This window comes from Rhinichthys klamathensis, unplaced genomic scaffold (genome assembly GCF_029890125.1).
Source record: "Rhinichthys klamathensis goyatoka isolate OS25496 unplaced genomic scaffold, OSU_Roscu_1.1 h1tg000095l_1, whole genome shotgun sequence".
Lineage (NCBI taxonomy): Eukaryota > Metazoa > Chordata > Actinopteri > Cypriniformes > Leuciscidae > Rhinichthys > Rhinichthys klamathensis.
The window spans coordinates 1,639,512-1,660,698 of NW_026606634.1; the positions used below are offsets into that span (position 1 = coordinate 1,639,512).

A 21,187-nucleotide genomic window follows, 5' to 3' on the forward strand; every position below is an offset into this window, starting at 1 on the left:
TTGCGCACAGTGTTTCTCCTGTTCGTCAGCGCTGTTTCATCTGCCTTTACTGCTTTAAATCACTGAGACGTTTGTGTTCTTCGCTGAACTCAAGCGCTTCTCACTGGATCTCGTGAGCGAGGCCGATCAGAGTAAACGTATCTCCTCTAGAGAGCTCGCGCTGCGCTGCCGTTTGGACTTTGAGCCGAGCGGATAAACAGTCCGTGAGGCGCGCGGTTCAAATGAGTTTCGTTCCGCTTTTGGCACATAAACATTATCGAACATTTATCGAACTCTTGATATCGTTTTATCAAGAAAAATTATATCGCGATAACTATCGTTATCGTTTTATCGCCCAGCCCTAAAAATACCCCACAGATATATTTTACAGCATGTTAAAGTTGTCCCTTTTTGAGGGTCAGTAAAAACGCGTCGTTTCATGTGTGTCCCTTTAAATGCAAATGAGCTGCTGCTCCCGGCACAGAGGGCGGAGCTTCAAGAGCTTGTGTGTGTGTGTGTGTGAAACTGCTCTGCCTTTTATGTTCAAACCGGAGTCGGACAATGATGGAGAGACAACAACATGTAGAGCAACAGGACGTTTCTGAATGGTTAGTTGATGAATTTATGTAGCTGATGTGGAGTTAACTATCTTCAAGTCTTTGATTAGCATATTCTGTCATGATAATCTATAAATCGCTCGTGTGGGAACTGTTGTGAGACGCTACAGAGGGACATGCTAGTGCATTTGTGTTGCGTTCTGTATCGCATGTGAAGAGACGGAGCAGAATCACAGATGTGCTCGACTACAACAACTCTTCCTCTCCTCAACATGGACTGTGTGTTCCCGGGGGCGGGGCTTATGTAAATTTTAGGGTTGTGATGTCACTAACCTGGGAGGAATGTCGTGTAGTCCCTACCAGCCGTTTGTTGAAGTCCTAAAAAAATGATTCATTTAAAAGCAAATATATTCCTTTGCTTTGAACTTTAGCGTTGTAACTTTGCAGATGTTGTTTATGCTCAAACAGCAACATTACACACTAACTTAAGTTGTAATGTAAGTGAAATCTCAACCAACAAACTAACAGAACAAACTAAACATACTAGCTGTGTTGTGATACATACTATTGCATGAATTATAATAACTGCAGTGTAAACATGGCATGTCTGATCTGATCACTCACAGGCAGAGGAGTCGTGCTCGGTGTTTGAGGCGCAGGTTTCGAGGGCGGCCCACTCTCATTCGGGTCGAGAATAAACCCTTGATCCAGCAGGTTCTCCTCCTTCACAGCGCAGGAGTCGAGATGGAGCGAGCGTGCCGTTTGAGCCTGGAAGTTCAACACAAAACCTGCTTAATAATCGATTCAGTAACACTGAGCAAACGCATCAGCATCCGTCCGGTTCCTGTACCTTCGGATTAGTTTTGTCTGTGTGTTTGCTCTGCTGCTTTCGTGCAGTGATACTCTCACTGCAGTCGATCACATCCAGAGCCAGAGACTTGCGCACTTTCTTCATGGGAGGCCGATACTGTAAAAGGAGACAAAATCAAAACAATATAACAGCAAAATGGCAAATAAACCAGTTTATTTATTTGGTTGGGTGTTTTATGTGATCCATCAGGCTTTATTTCTTCATCTCTCAATCATCATTGCATTGCATTATATGTTAAGCCCCTTTTACACAGAGATTCTGGAAAATACACGGATAAAGCGACCCTGGACTTGACCCCGGTTCGTTTGATTTTGGTTCATTCACACTGCCAGTGATTTGCCGGAATCAGAGAGTGCGTTCACACACAACCCGTAAAAATCCCGTGAAGACACGTGACATCGATGTGACATATGTAATGTCTCAGCAGCGTGTATAGTTTGCTTATGAGCTGCGATTTCTCTCTGGAGAAACCACGCTTGTGCATTTTTTCTCTGATTCGATCATAAACTAGCACATTACGTACCGTTTCACTAGCCTGCTTTCACTTCACTCCCGGGTCGTGTTTGCGTTCACACAGAAGGCGTTCTGGCAATTTCCCGGGATCAACGCGCTGTGTGAAAGGGGCTTTAGTGCAACTCGAACCCTAACCCAGAACTACAGAGCTTTGATCATAAAACTAAGGATTTTAATATCATCTCACTAAGACATAGTATTGGCAGATATAGAGTGATGGCTGATATTTGTATGCAAGTAGTTTGTAGGGCTGTAACGATACACCAAACCCACGATTTGATTCGTATCACGATTTTTGACCCACGATTCGATTCTTATCGCGATTCTGTCACAGGGGCGGGGCTTGAGGGGAGGGGGCAGGGCTTGGGGTGAAAAAAAAGATTTTGAGAGAAAAAAAAAATATATACTGGTATTTTTATTAAATAACATTAGGAAAAACCTGTATAATCTGAACACCAAAGAACAATAATAACTATGCAAATTATTAAACTAAACTAGGCAGTGTAGGCTGCTGCTTTTGGGTTGTGTTCTGTGCTCCAACTAAATTGATTTCGGGATGGTACCGTAGGATATGCATCTGCATGTTGGACGTGTTGCCGGTCAATTGAGGAAGCTTATTAAAACACTTACGGCAAATTGTGTGGGTCTTGTAGATTACACGATTGCCATCCCTGTTCTCCACCGTGTAGCCGAAATGTTGACATACTGCTGACTGAAATGTAGGCTATTGGGAGGGTCCGCAATCTCTGGGTTGATTTCCATGTTTCTTCACGTTCTTCAAATAGCTCGCGTCACATGGAAAGGTAGTCACGACTCGCATGATATGTAACATGTAAAAAGATGCTTACAAGTTATTTTTTTTTTAAATAGTTGGTTGGGATGAGTCACTGAGTATTTAATTATAGAATATCAAATAGGTTGTGCGATTATTGTCTAAAAAAATCTCCAGTTTTCGGTGCTGATGCGGTGGTGACGCGTTCATGTAACGTAAGGCTGGCACTGCCAATAAAGCACCAATAAGCTTACACAAAGAACCGGCAAAAGTAATGATTATGAATATGTCAAATATAGCAAGGAGACATTTAATTGTTTATTAGTGTTTTCTGCCAGTGTCAGCTGCAAAGACGAAGTTGCGATGCGGACTCGCGATCTTCGCAGTAGTGAACGCGCCAGAGAGAAATGCACTTTTCATACGGATTACATAAGCAGAGAGTTTTCTTTCGTTTTGAATTGTTCGGTTTAAAAGTAGACATTTCAATATACCGGTAGATATATTTCTCAGGTCTATAGGCTAGGCTTATACACTGGGTTTCGATTCATATGAGACGAGCTCCAGTTCACGCGCCGGCCCCTCTGTGTCGTGATTATCTGTCTGCTATATTTACTACTTATTTAATTAGTTGATGAAACATTTATTAGGGCCCAAGCCTTGAAAAGGCGAAGGCCCTATTGTTTTCCTAAGGATTATTATTTTTAGGGCCCAAGCCTTGAAAAGGCGAAGGCCCTATTGTTTTCCTAAGGATTATTATTTATTATTAGGGCCCAAGCCCAAAGGGCGAAGGCCCTATTGTTTTCCTTAGGATTATTTATTAGGGCCCAAGCCCAAAGGGCGAAGGCCCTATTGTTTTCCTTAGGATTATTTATTATTATTATTATTATTATTATTCTTATTATTTTTCTGCTACCTTTTGGACACTTTTGGAGGCCTTAACATGCTCAAAAACTCCTGAAACTTTGCACACATGTCAGAACCCGCGGCCATCAGGGCCGGGCTGAAGATGGTACCCGGGCGTGGCAGGGGGGCTCGACAGCGCCCCCTGGAACGGGGTCCGAAAACATGGTCCATAAATCAAACACGCTTGCATGTAATAATTTGAAACTTGGTACACATGTAGATCTCCTCGTTTCATATATACTTCACACTCTTACTTTTTACCCCAGCCCAACAGGAAGTCGGCTATTTAGGGTTGTTGGTAAAACACACGCAATGGAATGTGAAATACTCCTCCTAGAGAATTCAAACAAACGGCACGAAACTCGGTCAGCATGAAGTCAAGACATTGAGGATGAAAGTTTGCGAGGGGATTTTTGATATCTCGAACGGTTTGGCCGTGGCGAGGAAACAAAATTATGGCGAGAAACGTGAAACAGGAAGTGTGTCATAACTACTGCATACATTAACTGATCTTGATGAAACTTCAACAGTGTGTTCGTTGTAAGAGCCCGATCACATGGATGTGACTATTGTGAGTCAAAGTTATAGCGCCACCAACTGGCAGCAGGAAGTGTGTCACTTCCTAAATGCTTTGAAATCACCCTCTTATTTTTACCCGATTTGCTTCAAACTTTATGTGTATAATGTAAACACACGGCAGATGTAGACCTGTGAAAGGATTATTGATATCTTAGATACTGTTGCCGTGGCAACACATCAAACTTTAATATTCTTGTTTGATGCTTTTGAGACTCTTAGCATGCTTGAAATTGCATGAAACTCGACAGACACAGGTATGCATATGGTTCAGATCAAGCCGGACAACTTTCTAATTAACTGTCATTAGCTCAGACCAAGAGGAAGTTAGATATTTTGGTTTGAATGTGGATGTTTCTGAGAATTTTCTCTCCCTCTCCCTCTGACAGAGAGAATGCACCCTGCCATTCGTGTGTGTCTGTGTCTGTGTCTGTGTGGGGAGGGGGGGAGGGGCTCTTTTAGTTTAAACACAAAATTATACATAGGGCCATACTGCCCTCTTGTGTCCAAAATTATATTTATATATACATTATACATATATTTGGTATGTGACTGAGGACCGAGAGCTTTTAAATACGGGACATTGATAATGGCCACGTGCAGAGCGCTCGAGGGAATTCCTATGGAAGTAGGAATGAACTAAAAAACGTTCGCTCTGTTCTGCTCGCTCGTCGCCATGGACGCGCACCATTATGAATGCCAGTGCAGCCGCATACTTTTTAGTGTCACTTTAAAATTAGTGCAATAACGGGGCCGATTGCTTGAATTGTGAGTTCAATAGTCTATTATTTTTCACGGAAAACACAACAACAAAAGAGTACAATGATAGATTCGCTTAAATAGGGGCTTTTACATAAAATAGCCTATTCCGTCATCATCTTTTCAGTCAGCTCTTCACTCTCGTGATTAATGAAATTTGACTCCTGTTGCTGATATTTGCTGCAACTTTCGTTCCGCTCACAATTTAGTAAGCAAACACGCTTCAAATGTGTTTTTATTTTATTTTTGTGTATATATGTGTGTGTATATATATATGTGTGTATATATATATATATATATATATATATATAGCTTATGTTTCAAATATGAGTTAATTAACAATCGTTGGAAAGAATGATACTTTTAATATCACTAAACCGTCATTAGGTGTCGCCAGGCGACCGTCTTAATGAGCGAGTCATTGATTCATTCGTTCAAACGATTCGTTCGAACGGCTGAGTCATTCATGAATGAGACAGATTATGGATTGGTCGTTGAATCTTTGAGTCAACCGATTCGTTCAAAATGCTGAATCATTCAGTAATGAGAACGCGTTGCTGTGAGATGCTCGATGGTTCTGCTGTGATCTTTGTTTAACTATTTTCGCTGCTGAAACAGAAAAAAAAGTCAATATTGCATCTAAAATGTAAGTGATTTGACGTGTGTGTGTGTGTGTGTGTGTGTGTGATTGTGTCTGTTACAGTGATTGTTTAACCCTTGTTAAAGTTTAGGCCTTGTCTTTTTGGATATATATCTTTTTATATAAAAAAAAATAGCATACAACCCATGTATTTTAAATGTATTGTTTGCTTTAAATTACATTGAGATTTGTATGTTTGGTAATTGAACCTGAATGAATTATAAATGAATGTGCTATATTTCAGATCATATATTTGTTTTCCTTAAAATTTGAACTAACACTAACTTTATTCTCATCTGAATGATAGATTATTTATTTCTGTATAAAATAAAAACACATTTGATTTTTCTTTTTTAATCAATGTAGAATGTGTAACTGAAAAAATAAACAGATTAGGGCTCTGATCGAGGACAATAATGTCAAAAAAAGAATCAGGGCATGTCTCATATCTTTCTAAAATGTAATTATACACCATTTATTTTTATATAAAATTATACAAATATTAGAACTAAACCCATTTTATTCCTTTTTTTCAATTTAAGAATTATTTTTAAGTTTAAAAACAGCCAGAATGGTTGTTTAGTCAAAAATAATAATAATCCAAATCATATATAGTGCTATACTGCCCTCTTGTGTTCAAAATCAGGTAGGCCTATTGAATTTATATATATTTATATATTAGGGATGTTACTATGGGAATATTTTCCCACCGGTTAATCAACGTGTGATTGTGTAAACAAATTGTGTAAACCTCCCGCTGGGGGGTTTAAAAACACTAACTTGAAAGCGAAAGTATAATATGGACGTCCGCACGGACATTGAAATGGTGGCGCTCGAATGAATTCCTATGGAAGTAGAAATTAACTAAACGTTCGCTCTGTTCTGCTCGCTCGTCGCCATGGACGCGCACCATTATGAATGCCAGTGCAGCCGCATACTTTTTAGTGTCACTAAAATTAGTGCAATTTCGGGGGCCGATTGCTTGAATTCTGAGTTCAATAGTCTATTATTTTTCACGGAAAACACAACAATAAAAGAGTACAATGACAGATTCGCTTAAATAGGCGTTTTTACATAAAATAGCCTATTCCGTCATCATCTTTTCAGTCAGCTCTTCACTCTCGTGATTAATGAAATTTGACTCCTGTTGCTGATATTTGCTGCAACTTTCGTTCAGCTCACAATTTAGTAAGAAAACACGTTTCAAATGTGTTTTTATTTTATTTTTGTGTATGTATATGTATGTATATATATAAATATAGCTTATGTTTCAAATATGAGTTAATTAACAATCGTTGGAAAGAATGATACTTTTAAACATAACACTAAACCGTCATTAGGTGTCGCCAGGGGACCGTCTTAATGAGCGAGTCATTGATTCATTCGTTTGAACGACTGAGTCATTCATGAATGAGATAGATGTTTATGGATTGATTGGTCATTGAATCTTTGAGTCAACCGATTCGTTCAAAATGCTGAATCATTCAGTAATGAGAACGCGTTGCTGTGAGATGCGCGATGGTTCTGCTGTGATCTTTGTTTAACTATTTTCGCTGCTGAAACAGAAAAAAAGTCAATATTGCATGTAAAATGTAAGTGATTTGACTTGTGTGTGTGTGTGTGTGTGATTGTGTGTGTGATTGTGTCTGTTACAGTGATAAGAGTTTAACCCTTGTTAAACTTTAGGCCTTGTCTTTTTGGATATATATCTTTTTATATTAAAAAATAGTCATACAACCCATATATTTTAAATGTATTGTTTGCTTTAAATTACATTAAGATTGTATGTTTGGTAATTGAACCTGAATGAATTTTAAATGAATGTGCTATATTTCAGATCATATATTTGTTTTCCTTAAAATTTGAACTAACACTAACTTTATTCTCATCTGGATGATAGATTATTTATTTCTGTATAAAATAAAAACACATTTGATTTTTCTTTTTTAATCAATGTAGAATGTGTAACTGAAAAAATAAACAGATTAGGGCTCTTTTTGATGACAAGAAATGAAAACCAATGCGATATGATGAATGTCCAAAAGATGGCTCCCACAGACTGTTTTTAAATAGGATTGTTTGATATTTTTTGCTTTTAAACTGTGTGTGTGTGTGTGTGTAAGAGATTTTGGTTGGGTGACAGTTGTAGTTTACAGTTTGACAAGAGTTTATAGTTTGACAAAAGCACAATGTTGTGTTTTATTGCGAGTGTACACAAATATAAGTAAACACTTTGCAGTTTGAATAATGTCCTGTATGAACAAAAGGACGGAGTATGTCTTTATGTCTACATTGTTCAATTACGCCACACACACACACACACACACACACACACACACACACACACACACACACACACACACACACACACACACACACACACACACACACACACACACACACACACACACACACACACACACACACACACAAACACTATTTTTCTAATCAGATCAGGCAAGTAATATTCTGTCTTGTCTCTTAAAAAAACAATATATATATATATGTATATATATATATATATATATATATGTGTGTGTGTGTGTGTGTGTGTGTGTGTGTATATATATAAATATAGCTGCGAGCAGCGATGAAAGGGCCAAAGCCGGCGGCACCGCCACCCCGGTTATAGCGCCACCAACTGGCAGCAGGAAGTCTGTCACTTTCAAAAAGCTTTGAAATCAGCTGATTGCTTCAAACTTCACTACTATGATGTAAACACACGGCAGATGTAGACCTGGATGTAGACCTGACCTTTCAGAAGGTTGCTCTCGCATACTTTGTGGTTGACATGTGCCCTCAATGCACACTTTTGCAGAGCCCACACTGATACAAGCTCTACAGCACACTTCTTTTCGACAGTCAAAGCAGGGTTACGTTTTTGCACGTCGTGCACAATAACCCTAAAGGCACCAGGGTGGCGGTGCCACCGGCTTTATATATATATATATATATATATATATATATATATATATAAATATAGCTGCGAGCAGCGATGAAGGGCCAAAGCCGGTGGTACCGCCACCCCGGTGCCTTTAGGTAACTAAAGGCACCGGGGTTGCGGTGCCACCGGCTTGGGCCCGTAATCGCTGCTCGCAGCTATATTTATTCTTCTTATTATTTTTCTGCTACCTTTTGGACACTTTTGGAGGCCTTAACATGCTCAAAAACTCCTGAAACTTTGCACACATGTCAGAACCCGCGGCCATCAGGGCCGGGCTGAAGATGGTACCCGGGCGTGGCAGGGGGGCTCGACAGCGCCCCCTGGAACGGGGTCCGAAAACATGGTCCATAAATCAAACACGCTTGCATGTAATAATATGAAACTCGGTACACATGTAGATCTCCTCGTTTCATATATACTTCACACTCTTACTTTTTACCCCAGCCCAACAGGAAGTCGGCTATTTAGGGTTGTTGGTAAAACACACGCAATGGAATGTGAAATACTCCTCCTAGAGAATTCAAACAAACGGCACGAAACTCGGTCAGCATGAAGTCAAGACATTGAGGATGAAAGTTTGCGAGGGGATTTTTGATATCTCGAACGGTTTGGCCGTGGCGAGGAAACAAAATTATGGCGAGAAACGTGAAACAGGAAGTGTGTCATAACTACTGCATACATTAACTGATCTTGATGAAACTTCAACAGTGTGTTCGTTGTAAGAGGCCGATCACATGGATGTGACTATTGTGAGTCAAAATTATAGCGCCACCAACTGGCAGCAGGAAGTGTGTCACTTCCTAAATGCTTTGAAATCACCCTCTTATTTTTACCCGATTTGCTTCAAACTTTATGTGTATAATGTAAACACACGCCAGATGTAGACCTGTGAAAGGATTATTGATATCTTAGATACTGTTGCCGTGGCAACACATCAAACTTTAATATTCTTGTTTGATGCTTTTGAGACTCTTAGCATGCTTGAAATTGCATGAAACTCGACAGACACAGGTATGCATATGGTTCAGATCAAGCCGGACAACTTTCTAATTAACTGTCATTAGCTCAGACCAAGAGGAAGTCAGATATTTTGGTTTGAATGTGGATGTTTCTGAGAATTTTCTCTCCCTCTCCCTCTGACAGAGAGAATGCACCCTGCCATTCGTGTGTGTCTGTGTGGGGAGGGGGGGAGGGGCTCTTTTAGTTTAAACACAAAATTATACATAGGGCCATACTGCCCTCTTGTGTCCAAAATTATATTTATATATACATTATACATATATTTGGTATGTGACTGAGGACCGAGAGCTTTTAAATACGGGACATTGATAATGGCCACGTGCAGAGCGCTCGAGGGAATTCCTATGGAAGTAGGAATGAACTAAAAAACGTTCGCTCTGTTCTGCTCGCTCGTCGCCATGGACGCGCACCATTATGAATGCCAGTGCAGCCGCATACTTTTTAGTGTCACTTTAAAATTAGTGCAATAACGGGGCCGATTGCTTGAATTGTGAGTTCAATAGTCTATTATTTTTCACGGAAAACACAACAACAAAAGAGTACAAGGATAGATTCGCTGAAATAGGGGCTTTTACATAAAATAGCCTATTCCGTCATCATCTTTTCAGTCAGCTCTTCACTCTCGTGATTAATGAAATTTGACTCCTGTTGCTGATATTTGCTGCAACTTTCGTTCCGCTCACAATTTAGTAAGCAAACACGCTTCAAATGTGTTTTTATTTTATTTTTGTGTATATATATGTGTGTGTATATATATGTGTGTATATATATATATATATATATATATATATATATAGCTTATGTTTCAAATATGAGTTAATTAACAATCGTTGGAAAGAATGATACTTTTAATATCACTAAACCGTCATTAGGTGTCGCCAGGCGACCGTCTTAATGAGCGAGTCATTGATTCATTCGTTCAAACGATTCGTTTCGAACGGCTGAGTCATTCATGAATGAGACAGATTATGGATTGGTCGTTGAATCTTTGAGTCAACCGATTCGTTCAAAATGCTGAATCATTCAGTAATGAGAACGCGTTGCTGTGAGATGCTCGATGGTTCTGCTGTGATCTTTGTTTAACTATTTTCGCTGCTGAAACAGAAAAAAAAGTCAATATTGCATCTAAAATGTAAGTGATTTGACGTGTGTGTGTGTGTGTGTGTGTGTGTGTGTGTGTGTGTGTGTGTGTGTGTGTGTGTGTGTGATTGTGTCTGTTACAGTGATTGTTTAACCCTTGTTAAAGTTTAGGCCTTGTCTTTTTGGATATATATCTTTTTATATAAAAAAAAATAGCATACAACCCATGTATTTTAAATGTATTGTTTGCTTTAAATTACATTGAGATTTGTATGTTTGGTAATTGAACCTGAATGAATTATAAATGAATGTGCTATATTTCAGATCATATATTTGTTTTCCTTAAAATTTGAACTAACACTAACTTTATTCTCATCTGAATGATAGATTATTTATTTCTGTATAAAATAAAAACACATTTGATTTTTCTTTTTTAATCAATGTAGAATGTGTAACTGAAAAAATAAACAGATTAGGGCTCTGATCGAGGACAATAATGTCAAAAAAAGAATCAGGGCATGTCTCATATCTTTCTAAAATGTAATTATACACCATTTATTTTTATATAAAATTATACAAATATTAGAACTAAACCCATTTTATTCCTTTTTTTCAATTTAAGAATTATTTTTAAGTTTAAAAACAGCCAGAATGGTTGTTTAGTCAAAAATAATAATAATCCAAATCATATATAGTGCTATACTGCCCTCTTGTGTTCAAAATCAGGTAGGCCTATTGAATTTATATATATTTATATATTAGGGATGTTACTATGGGAATATTTTCCCACCGGTTAATCAACGTGTGATTGTGTAAACAAATTGTGTAAACCTCCCGCTGGGGGGTTTAAAAACACTAACTTGAAAGCGAAAGTATAATATGGACGTCCGCACGGACATTGAAATGGTGGCGCTCGAATGAATTCCTATGGAAGTAGAAATTAACTAAACGTTCGCTCTGTTCTGCTCGCTCGTCGCCATGGACGCGCACCATTATGAATGCCAGTGCAGCCGCATACTTTTTAGTGTCACTAAAATTAGTGCAATTTCGGGGGCCGATTGCTTGAATTCTGAGTTCAATAGTCTATTATTTTTCACGGAAAACACAACAATAAAAGAGTACAATGACAGATTCGCTTAAATAGGCGTTTTTACATAAAATAGCCTATTCCGTCATCATCTTTTCAGTCAGCTCTTCACTCTCGTGATTAATGAAATTTGACTCCTGTTGCTGATATTTGCTGCAACTTTCGTTCAGCTCACAATTTAGTAAGAAAACACGTTTCAAATGTGTTTTTATTTTATTTTTGTGTATGTGTGTGTATATGTATGTATATATATAAATATAGCTTATGTTTCAAATATGAGTTAATTAACAATCGTTGGAAAGAATGATACTTTTAAACATAACACTAAACCGTCATTAGGTGTCGCCAGGCGACCGTCTTAATGAGCGAGTCATTGATTCATTCGTTTGAACGACTGAGTCATTCATGAATGAGATAGATGTTTATGGATTGACTGGTCATTGAATCTTTGAGTCAACCGATTCGTTCAAAATGCTGAATCATTCAGTAATGAGAACGCGTTGCTGTGAGATGCGCGATGGTTCTGCTGTGATCTTTGTTTAACTATTTTCGCTGCTGAAACAGAAAAAAAGTCAATATTGCATGTAAAATGTAAGTGATTTGACTTGTGTGTGTGTGTGTGTGTGATTGTGTGTGTGATTGTGTCTGTTACAGTGATAAGAGTTTAACCCTTGTTAAACTTTAGGCCTTGTCTTTTTGGATATATATCTTTTTATATTAAAAAATAGTCATACAACCCATATATTTTAAACGTATTGTTTGCTTTAAATTACATTAAGATTGTATGTTTGGTAATTGAACCTGAATGAATTTTAAATGAATGTGCTATATTTCAGATCATATATTTGTTTTCCTTAAAATTTGAACTAACACTAACTTTATTCTCATCTGGATGATAGATTATTTATTTCTGTATAAAATAAAAACACATTTGATTTTTCTTTTTTAATCAATGTAGAATGTGTAACTGAAAAAATAAACAGATTAGGGCTCTTTTTGATGACAAGAAATGAAAACCAATGCGATATGATGAATGTCCAAAAGATGGCTCCCACAGACTGTTTTTAAATAGGATTGTTTGATATTTTTTGCTTTTAAACTGTGTGTGTGTGTGTGTGTGTAAGAGATTTTGGTTGGGTGACAGTTGTAGTTTACAGTTTGACAAGAGTTTATAGTTTGACAAAAGCACAATGTTGTGTTTTATTGCGAGTGTACACAAATATAAGTAAACACTTTGCAGTTTGAATAATGTCCTGTATGAACAAAAGGACGGAGTATGTCTTTATGTCTACATTGTTCAATTACGCCACACACACACACACACACACACACACACACACACACACACACACACACACACACACACACACACACACACACACACACACACAAACACTATTTTTCTAATCAGATCAGGCAAGTAATATTCTGTCTTGTCTCTTAAAAAAACAATATATATATATGTATATATATATATATATATATGTGTGTGTGTGTGTGTATATATATAAATATAGCTGCGAGCAGCGATGAAAGGGCCAAAGCCGGCGGCACCGCCACCCCGGTTATAGCGCCACCAACTGGCAGCAGGAAGTCTGTCACTTTCAAAAAGCTTTGAAATCAGCTGATTGCTTCAAACTTCACTACTATGATGTAAACACACGGCAGATGTAGACCTGGATGTAGACCTGACCTTTCAGAAGGTTGCTCTCGCATACTTTGTGGTTGACATGTGCCCTCAATGCACACTTTTGCAGAGCCCACACTGATACAAGCTCTACAGCACACTTCTTTTCGACAGTCAAAGCAGGGTTACGTTTTTGCACGTCGTGCACAATAACCCTAAAGGCACCAGGGTGGCGGTGCCACCGGCTTTATATATATATATATATATATATATATATATATATAAATATAGCTGCGAGCAGCGATGAAGGGCCAAAGCCGGTGGTACCGCCACCCCGGTGCCTTTAGGTAACTAAAGGCACCGGGGTTGCGGTGCCACCGGCTTGGGCCCGTAATCGCTGCTCGCAGCTATATTTATTATTATTATTATTATTATTATTTTACTACCTTTTGGGCACTTTTGGGGGCCTTAACGTGCTCGAAAACTCTTGAAACTTTGCACACATCTCAGAACCCGCGGCCATCAGGGCCGGGCTGAAGCTGGTACCCGGGCGTGGCAGGGGGGCTCGACAGCGCCCCCTGGAACGTGGTTTGAACACTTGGTCCATAAATCAAACACGCTTGCATGTAATAATATGAAACTCAGTACACATATAGATCTCATCGGTTCATATATACTTCATGCTCTTACTTTTTACCCCAGCCCAACAGGAAGTCGGCTATTAAGGGTTGTTTGGAAAACACATGCAATGGAATGTGAAATACTCCTCCTAGAGAATTCAAACACACGGCACGAAACTCGGTCAGCATGAAGTCAAGACACTGAGGATGAAAAATTGCCAGGGGATTTTTGATATCTCGAACGGTTTGGCCGTGGCGAGTAAACGAAATTATGGCGAGAAACGTGAAACAGGAAGTGTGTTATAACTACTGCATACATTAACTAATCTTGATGAAACTTCAGCAGTGTGTTCGTTGTAAGAGCCCGATCACATGGATGTGACTATTGTGAGTCAAAGTTATAGCGCCACCAACTGGCAGCAGGAAGTGTGTCACTTTCAAAATGCTTTTAAATCACCCTCTTATTTTTACCCGATTTGCTTCAAACTTCATGTGCATAATGTAGACACACGCCAGATGTAGACCTGTGAAAGGATTATTGATATCTTAGATACTGTTGCCATGGCAATGCATCAAACATTAATATTCCTTTTTTTAAGCTTTTTCATGCTTTTTTATGCTTTCGGGCACTTTTGGGGATCTTAACGTGCTCGAAAACTCTTGAAACTTTGCACACGGGACAAAACCCGCGGCCATCAGGGCCAGGCTGAAGCTGGTACCCGGGCGTGGCAGGGGGGCTCGACAGCGCCCCCTTGAACGGGTCAGACAATTTGGTCCATATATCCAACACGCTTTACCCTATTTGCTTCAAACTTGATGTGTATAATGTAGACACAAGCCAGATGTAGACCTGTGAAAGGATTGTTGATATCTTAGATGCTGTTGCCGTGACAACGCATCAAACTTTAATATTCTTTTTGGATACTTTTGAGATTCTTAGCGCACTTTTGGGGCCCTTAACATGCTCAAAAACTCTTGAAACTTTGCACACGGGTCAGAAACCGCGGCCATCAGGGCCGGGCTGAAGCTGGTACCCGGGCGTGGCAGGGGGGCTCGACAGCGCCCCCTGGAACGGGGTCCGAAAACTTGGTCCATAAATCAAACAGGCTTTACCCGATTTGCTTCAAACTTGATGTGTATAATGTAGACACACGCCAGATGTAGACCTGTGAAAGGATTGTTGATATCTTAGATGCTGTTGCCGTGACAACGCATCAAACTTTAATATTCTTTTTGGATACTTTTGAGACTCTCAGCGCACTTTTGGGGCCCTTAACATGCTCAAAAACTCTTGAAACTTTGCACACGGGTCAGAACCCGCGGCCATCAGGGCCGGGCTGAAGCTGGTACCCGGGCGTGGCAGGGGGGCTCGACAGCGCCCCCTGGAACAGGGTCCGAAAACTTGGTCCATAAATCAAACACGCTTGAATGTAATAATATGAAACTCGGTACACATATAGATCTCATCGATTCATATATCCTTTGTACTTTTACTTTTTACCCCAGCCCAACAGGAAGTCGGCTATTATGGTTTGTTTGGAAGCGTATGCCCCTGGAATTCGATATACTCCTCCTAGAGAATTCAACCAATCGCCACGAAACTCGGTCAGCATGAAGTCAAGACATTGAGGATGAAAAGTTGCCAGGGGATTTTTGATATCTCGAACGGTTTGGCCGTGGCGAGGAAACGAATTTATGGCGAATAAAGGAAACAGGAAGTGTGTTATAACTTCTGCATACATTAACTGATCTTGATGAAACTTCAGCAGTGTGTTCGCTGTAAGAGTCCGATCACATGGATGTGACTATTGTGAGTCAAAGTTATAGCGCCACCAACTGGCAGCAGGAAGTGTGTCACTTCCTAAAGGCTTTGAAATCACCCTCTTATTTTTACCCAATTTGCTTCAAACTTTATGTGTATAATGTAGACACACGGCAGATGTAGACCTGAGAAAGGATTATTGATATCTTAGATACTGTTGCCGTGGCAACGCATCAAACTTTATTATTCTTTGTTGATGCTTTTGAGACTCTTAACATACTTGAAATTGCATGAAACCCGACAGACACATCACATTTATTAGACAGTAGACATGTGCAGAGTTTCAGAAACGGGCGTGGTGAGGGGCTCAGTAGCGCCACCTTTTGTCAAAAGTGGGGGGATTGATTTTATCTACAGTAATAAAAATCGGTATGTGTATTGTTCTCCTCCAGCCAGACAACTTTCTAATTTACACTCAATAGCTCCAACCAACAGGAAGTCAGATATTTTGGTTTGAAAATTGTCATTTTATGTCTCTCTCTCTCTCTGAGCCTACGTCTCTGTGTGTGTGTGTGTGTGTCTGTGAGTGTGGGGAGGGGGAGGGGGGCTAGATTAACCATTTGACTGCTGTGTGGTTTGGCCTGCATTAAAAAAGAAAAAAAAATGTCTTACGCCTTGTATTTTTTAAATAAGTTGTATTAATAAGTAAAGGCATATAACCAGTTGAATTGTAGTGCATTGAAAATAGTTTTATATAATTAGTTTATTAATTAAATTAACTTGGTCAGAAAATTTGGTCCATAAATCAAACACACTTGCATGTAATATTATGAAACTCTGTACACATATAGATCTCATCGGGCCAAACAACTTTAAGCCAGCCCAACAGGAAGTGGGCTATTTTGGTCTTAAAGTGGATGTTTTGCAAAACCAGGCTCTACATTTTTACCCACTCCTCTTAAGTGGTTTATTTTATTCCCACCAAACTTTTTCAACATGATGAAAATACATTAAAGAAGCATAATTGTGAATATCTATTGAATATCTCTAATTGTTTTGCTATGGCGAGGGATTAAAGTCATGTAAAAAAAAATAAACACTAAAAGCCTCATATCTTCTAAAAATTTAATTATACACCATTTATTTCTAGATAAAATTATACAAATATCAGAACTAAACCCATTTTATTCTTGTTTTCAATTTAAGAATAATGTACAAGTTTAAAAACAGCCAGGATGCACTATTCAGTTAAAAAAATAAATATATCAAATAATACATAGGGCTATACTGCCCTCTTGTGTTCAAAATCAGGTAGGCCTGTTGTATTTAAATATAGGTAGCTGCTATGTGACTCCGAGAATTTTTTCTCACCGGTTATTTGACGTGTAACACCGGGGGCTTTTATATCGCTAAGTTAAAAGTGAAAGTAAAGTAAGGACATTTATAGTGGTGGCGCTCACAGTGCGCTCGAATGAATTTCTATGGAAGTAGAAATGAAAAAACGTTCGCTCTGTTTTGCTCGCTCGTCGCCATGGACGCGCACCGTAATGAATGCCACTGCAGCCGCATACTTTTTAGTGTCACTTTAAAATTAGTGCAATATCGGGGGCCAATTGCTTGAATTGTGAGTTCAATAGTCTATTATTTTTCACGGAAAACACAACAACAAAAGAGTACAATGATAGATTCGCTTAAATAGGCGCTTTTACATAAAATAGCCTATTCCGTCATCATCTTTTCAGTCAGCTCTTCACTCTCGTGATTAATGAAATTTGACTCCTGTTGCTGATATTTGCTGCAACTTTCGTTCTGCTCACAATTTAGTAAGCAAACACGCTTCAAATGTGTTTTTATTTTATTTTTGTGTGTATATATGTGTGTATATATATATATATAGCTTATGTTTCAAATATGAGTTAATTAACAATCGTTTGAAAGAATGATACTTTTAAACATATCACTAAGCCGTCATTAGGTGTCGCCAGGCGACCGTCTTAATGAGCGAGTCATTGATTCATTTGTTCGAACGATTCGTTCGAACGGCTGAGTCATTCATGAATGAGACAGATTATGGATTGGTCATTGAATCTTTGAGTCAACCGATTCGTTCAAAATGCTGAATCATTCAGTAATGAGAAAACACGTTGCTGTGAGATGCTCGATGGTTCTGCTGTGATCTTTGTTTAACTAGTTTCACTGCTGAAACAGAAAAAAGTCAATATTGCATATAAAATGTAAGTGATTTGACTTGTGTGTGTGTGTGTGTGTGTGTGTGTGTGTGTGTGTGTGTGTGTGTATGATTGTGTCTGTTACTTTTTGGATATATATCTTTTTATATAAAAAAAAATAGGCATACAACCCATATATTTTAAATGTATTGTTTGCTTTAAATTACATTAAGATTTGTATGTTTGGTAATTGAACCTGAATGAATTTTAAATGAATGTGCTATATTTCAGAGTTTTCCTTAAAAGTTGACCTAACACTAACTTTATTCTCATCTGAATGATAGATTATTTATTTCTGTATAAAATAAAAAAGAGATTTTGGTTGGGTGACAGTTGTAGTTTACAGTTTGACAAAAGCACAATGTTGTGTTTTATTGCGATTGTTCACAAATATAAGTAAACACTTATGAGATAGATGTTTATGGATTGATTGGTCATTGAATCTTTGAGTCAACCGATTCGTTCAAAATGCTGAATCATTCAGTAATGAGAACGCGTTGCTGTGAGATGCGCGATGGTTCTGCTGTGATCTTTGTTTAACTATTTTCGCTGCTGAAACAGAAAAAAAGTCAATATTGCATCTAAAATGTAATTGATTTGACTTGTGTGTGTGTGTGTGATTGTGTGTGTGATTGTGTCTGTTACAGTGATAAGAGTTTAACCCTTGTTAAACTTTAGACCTTGTCTTTTTGGATATATATCTTTTTATATTAAAAAATAGTCATACAACCCATATATTTTAAATGTATTGTTTGCTTTAAATTACATTAAGATTGTATGTTTGGTAATCGAACCTAAATGAATTTTACATGAATGTGCTATATTTCAGATCATATATTTGTTTTCCTTAAAATTTGAACTAACACTAACTTTATTCTCATCTGAATGATAGATTATTTATTTCTGTATAAAATAAAAACACCTTTGATTTTTCTTTTTTAATCAATGTAGAATGTGTAACTGAAAAAATAAACAGATTAGGGCTCTGTTTGATGACAAGAAATGAAAACCAATGCGATATGATGAATGTCCAAAAGATGGCTCCCACAGACTGTTTTTAAATAGGATTGTTTGATATTTTTTGCTTTTAAACTGTGTGTGTGTGTGTGTGTAAGAGATTTTGGTTGGGTGACAGTTGTAGTTTACAGTTTGACAAGAGTTTATAGTTTGACAAAAGCACAATGTTGTGTTTTATTGTGAGTGTACACAAATATAAGTAAACACTTTGCAGTTTGAATAATGTCCTGTATGAACAAAAGGACGGAGTATGTCTTTATGTCTACATTGTTCAATTACGCCACACACACACACACACACACACACAAACACTATTTTTCTAATCAGATCAGGCAAGTAATATTCTGTCTTGTCTCTTAAAAAAACAATATATATATATTTATGTATATATATATATATATATATATATATATATATATATATATATATATATATGTGTGTGTGTGTGTGTGTGTGTATATATATATATAAATATAGCTGCGAGCAGCGTGAAAGGGCCAAAGCCGGCGGCACCGCCACCCCGGTTATAGCGCCACCAACTGGCAGCAGGAAGTCTGTCACTTTCAAAAAGCTTTGAAATCACCTGATTGCTTCAAACTTCACTACTATGATGTAAACACACGGCAGATGTAGACCTGGATGTAGACCTGACCTTTCAGAAGGTTGCTCTCGCATACTTTGTGGTTGACATGTGCCCTCAATGCACACTTTTGCAGAGCCCACACTGATACAAGCTCTACAGCACACTTCTTTTCGACAGTCAAAGCAGGGTTACGTTTTTGCACGTCGTGCACAATAACCCTAAAGGCACCAGGGTGGCGGTGCCACCGGCTTTATATATATATATATATATATATATATATATATATATATATAAATAAATATAGCTGCGAGCAGCGATGAAGGGCCAAAGCCGGTGGTACCGCCACCCCGGTGCCTTTAGGTAACTAAAGGCACCGGGGTTGCGGTGCCACCGGCTTGGGCCCGTAATCGCTGCTCGCAGCTATATTTATTATTATTATTAGGGCCCAAGCCTTGAAAAGGCGAAGGCCCTATTGTTTTCCTAAGGATTATTATTTATTATTATTATTATTATTTTACTACCTTTTGGGCACTTTTGGGGGCCTTAACATGCTCGAAAACTCTTGAAACTTTGCACACATCTCAGAACCCGCGGCCATCAGGGCCGGGCTGAAGCTGGTACCCGGGCGTGGCAGGGGGGCTCGACAGCGCCCCCTGGAACGGGGTTTGAACACTTGGTCCATAAATCAAACACGCTTGCATGTAATAATATGAAACTCAGTACACATATAGATCTCATCGGTTCATATATACTTCATGCTCTTACTTTTTACCCCAGCCCAACAGGAAGTCGGCTATTAAGGGTTGTTTGGAAAACACATGCAATGGAATGTGAAATACTCCTCCTAGGGAATTCAAACACACGGCACGAAACTCGGTCAGCATGAAGTCAAGACATTGAGGATGAAAAATTGCCAGGGGATTTTTGATATCTCGAACGGTTTGGCCGTGGCGAGTAAACGAAATTATGGCGAGAAACGTGAAACAGGAAGTGTGTTATAACTACTGCATACATTAACTAATCTCGATGAAACTTCAGCAGTGTGTTCGTTGTAAGAGCCCGATCACATGGATGTGACTATTGTGAGTCAAAGTTATAGCGCCACCAACTGGCAGCAGGAAGTGTGTCACTTTCAAAATGCTTTTAAATCACCCTCTTATTTTTACCCGATTTGCTTCAAACTTCATGTGCATAATGTAGACACACGCCAGATGTAGACCTGTGAAAGGATTATTGATATCTTAGATACTGTTGCCATGGCAATGCATCAAACATTAATATTCCTTTTTTTAAGCTTTTTCATGCTTTTTTATGCTTTCGGGCACTTTTGGGGTTCTTAACGTGCTCGAAAACTCTTGAAACTTTGCACACAGGACAAAACCCGCGGCCATCAGGGCCAGGCTGAAGCTGGTACCCGGGCGTGGCAGGGGGGCTCGACAGCGCCCCCTTGAACGGGTCAGACAATTTGGTCCATATATCCAACACGCTTTACCCTATTTGCTTCAAACTTGATGTGTATAATGTAGACACAAGCCAGATGTAGACCTGTGAAAGGATTGTTGATATCTTAGATGCTGTTGCCGTGACAACGCATCAAACTTTAATATTCTTTTTGGATACTTTTGAGATTCTTAGCGCACTTTTGGGGC

General features: G+C 38.7%; 1 protein-coding gene across 1 annotated transcript in view; it reads right to left on the reverse strand.

Annotated features, from left to right (window-relative positions):
- mybl2b (v-myb avian myeloblastosis viral oncogene homolog-like 2b) overlaps positions 1–21,187 on the reverse strand; it is a 53,974-nt gene that overhangs the window by 1,460 nt on the left and 31,327 nt on the right. The window contains exons 13-15 of the mRNA XM_056252520.1: positions 1,387–1,503; positions 1,161–1,304; positions 870–914 (exon numbers count right to left, since the gene is read on the reverse strand). Coding sequence (XP_056108495.1) covers positions 870–914; positions 1,161–1,304; positions 1,387–1,503 — 306 coding nt within the window. The remainder of the gene's footprint in view (positions 1–869; positions 915–1,160; positions 1,305–1,386; positions 1,504–21,187) is intronic.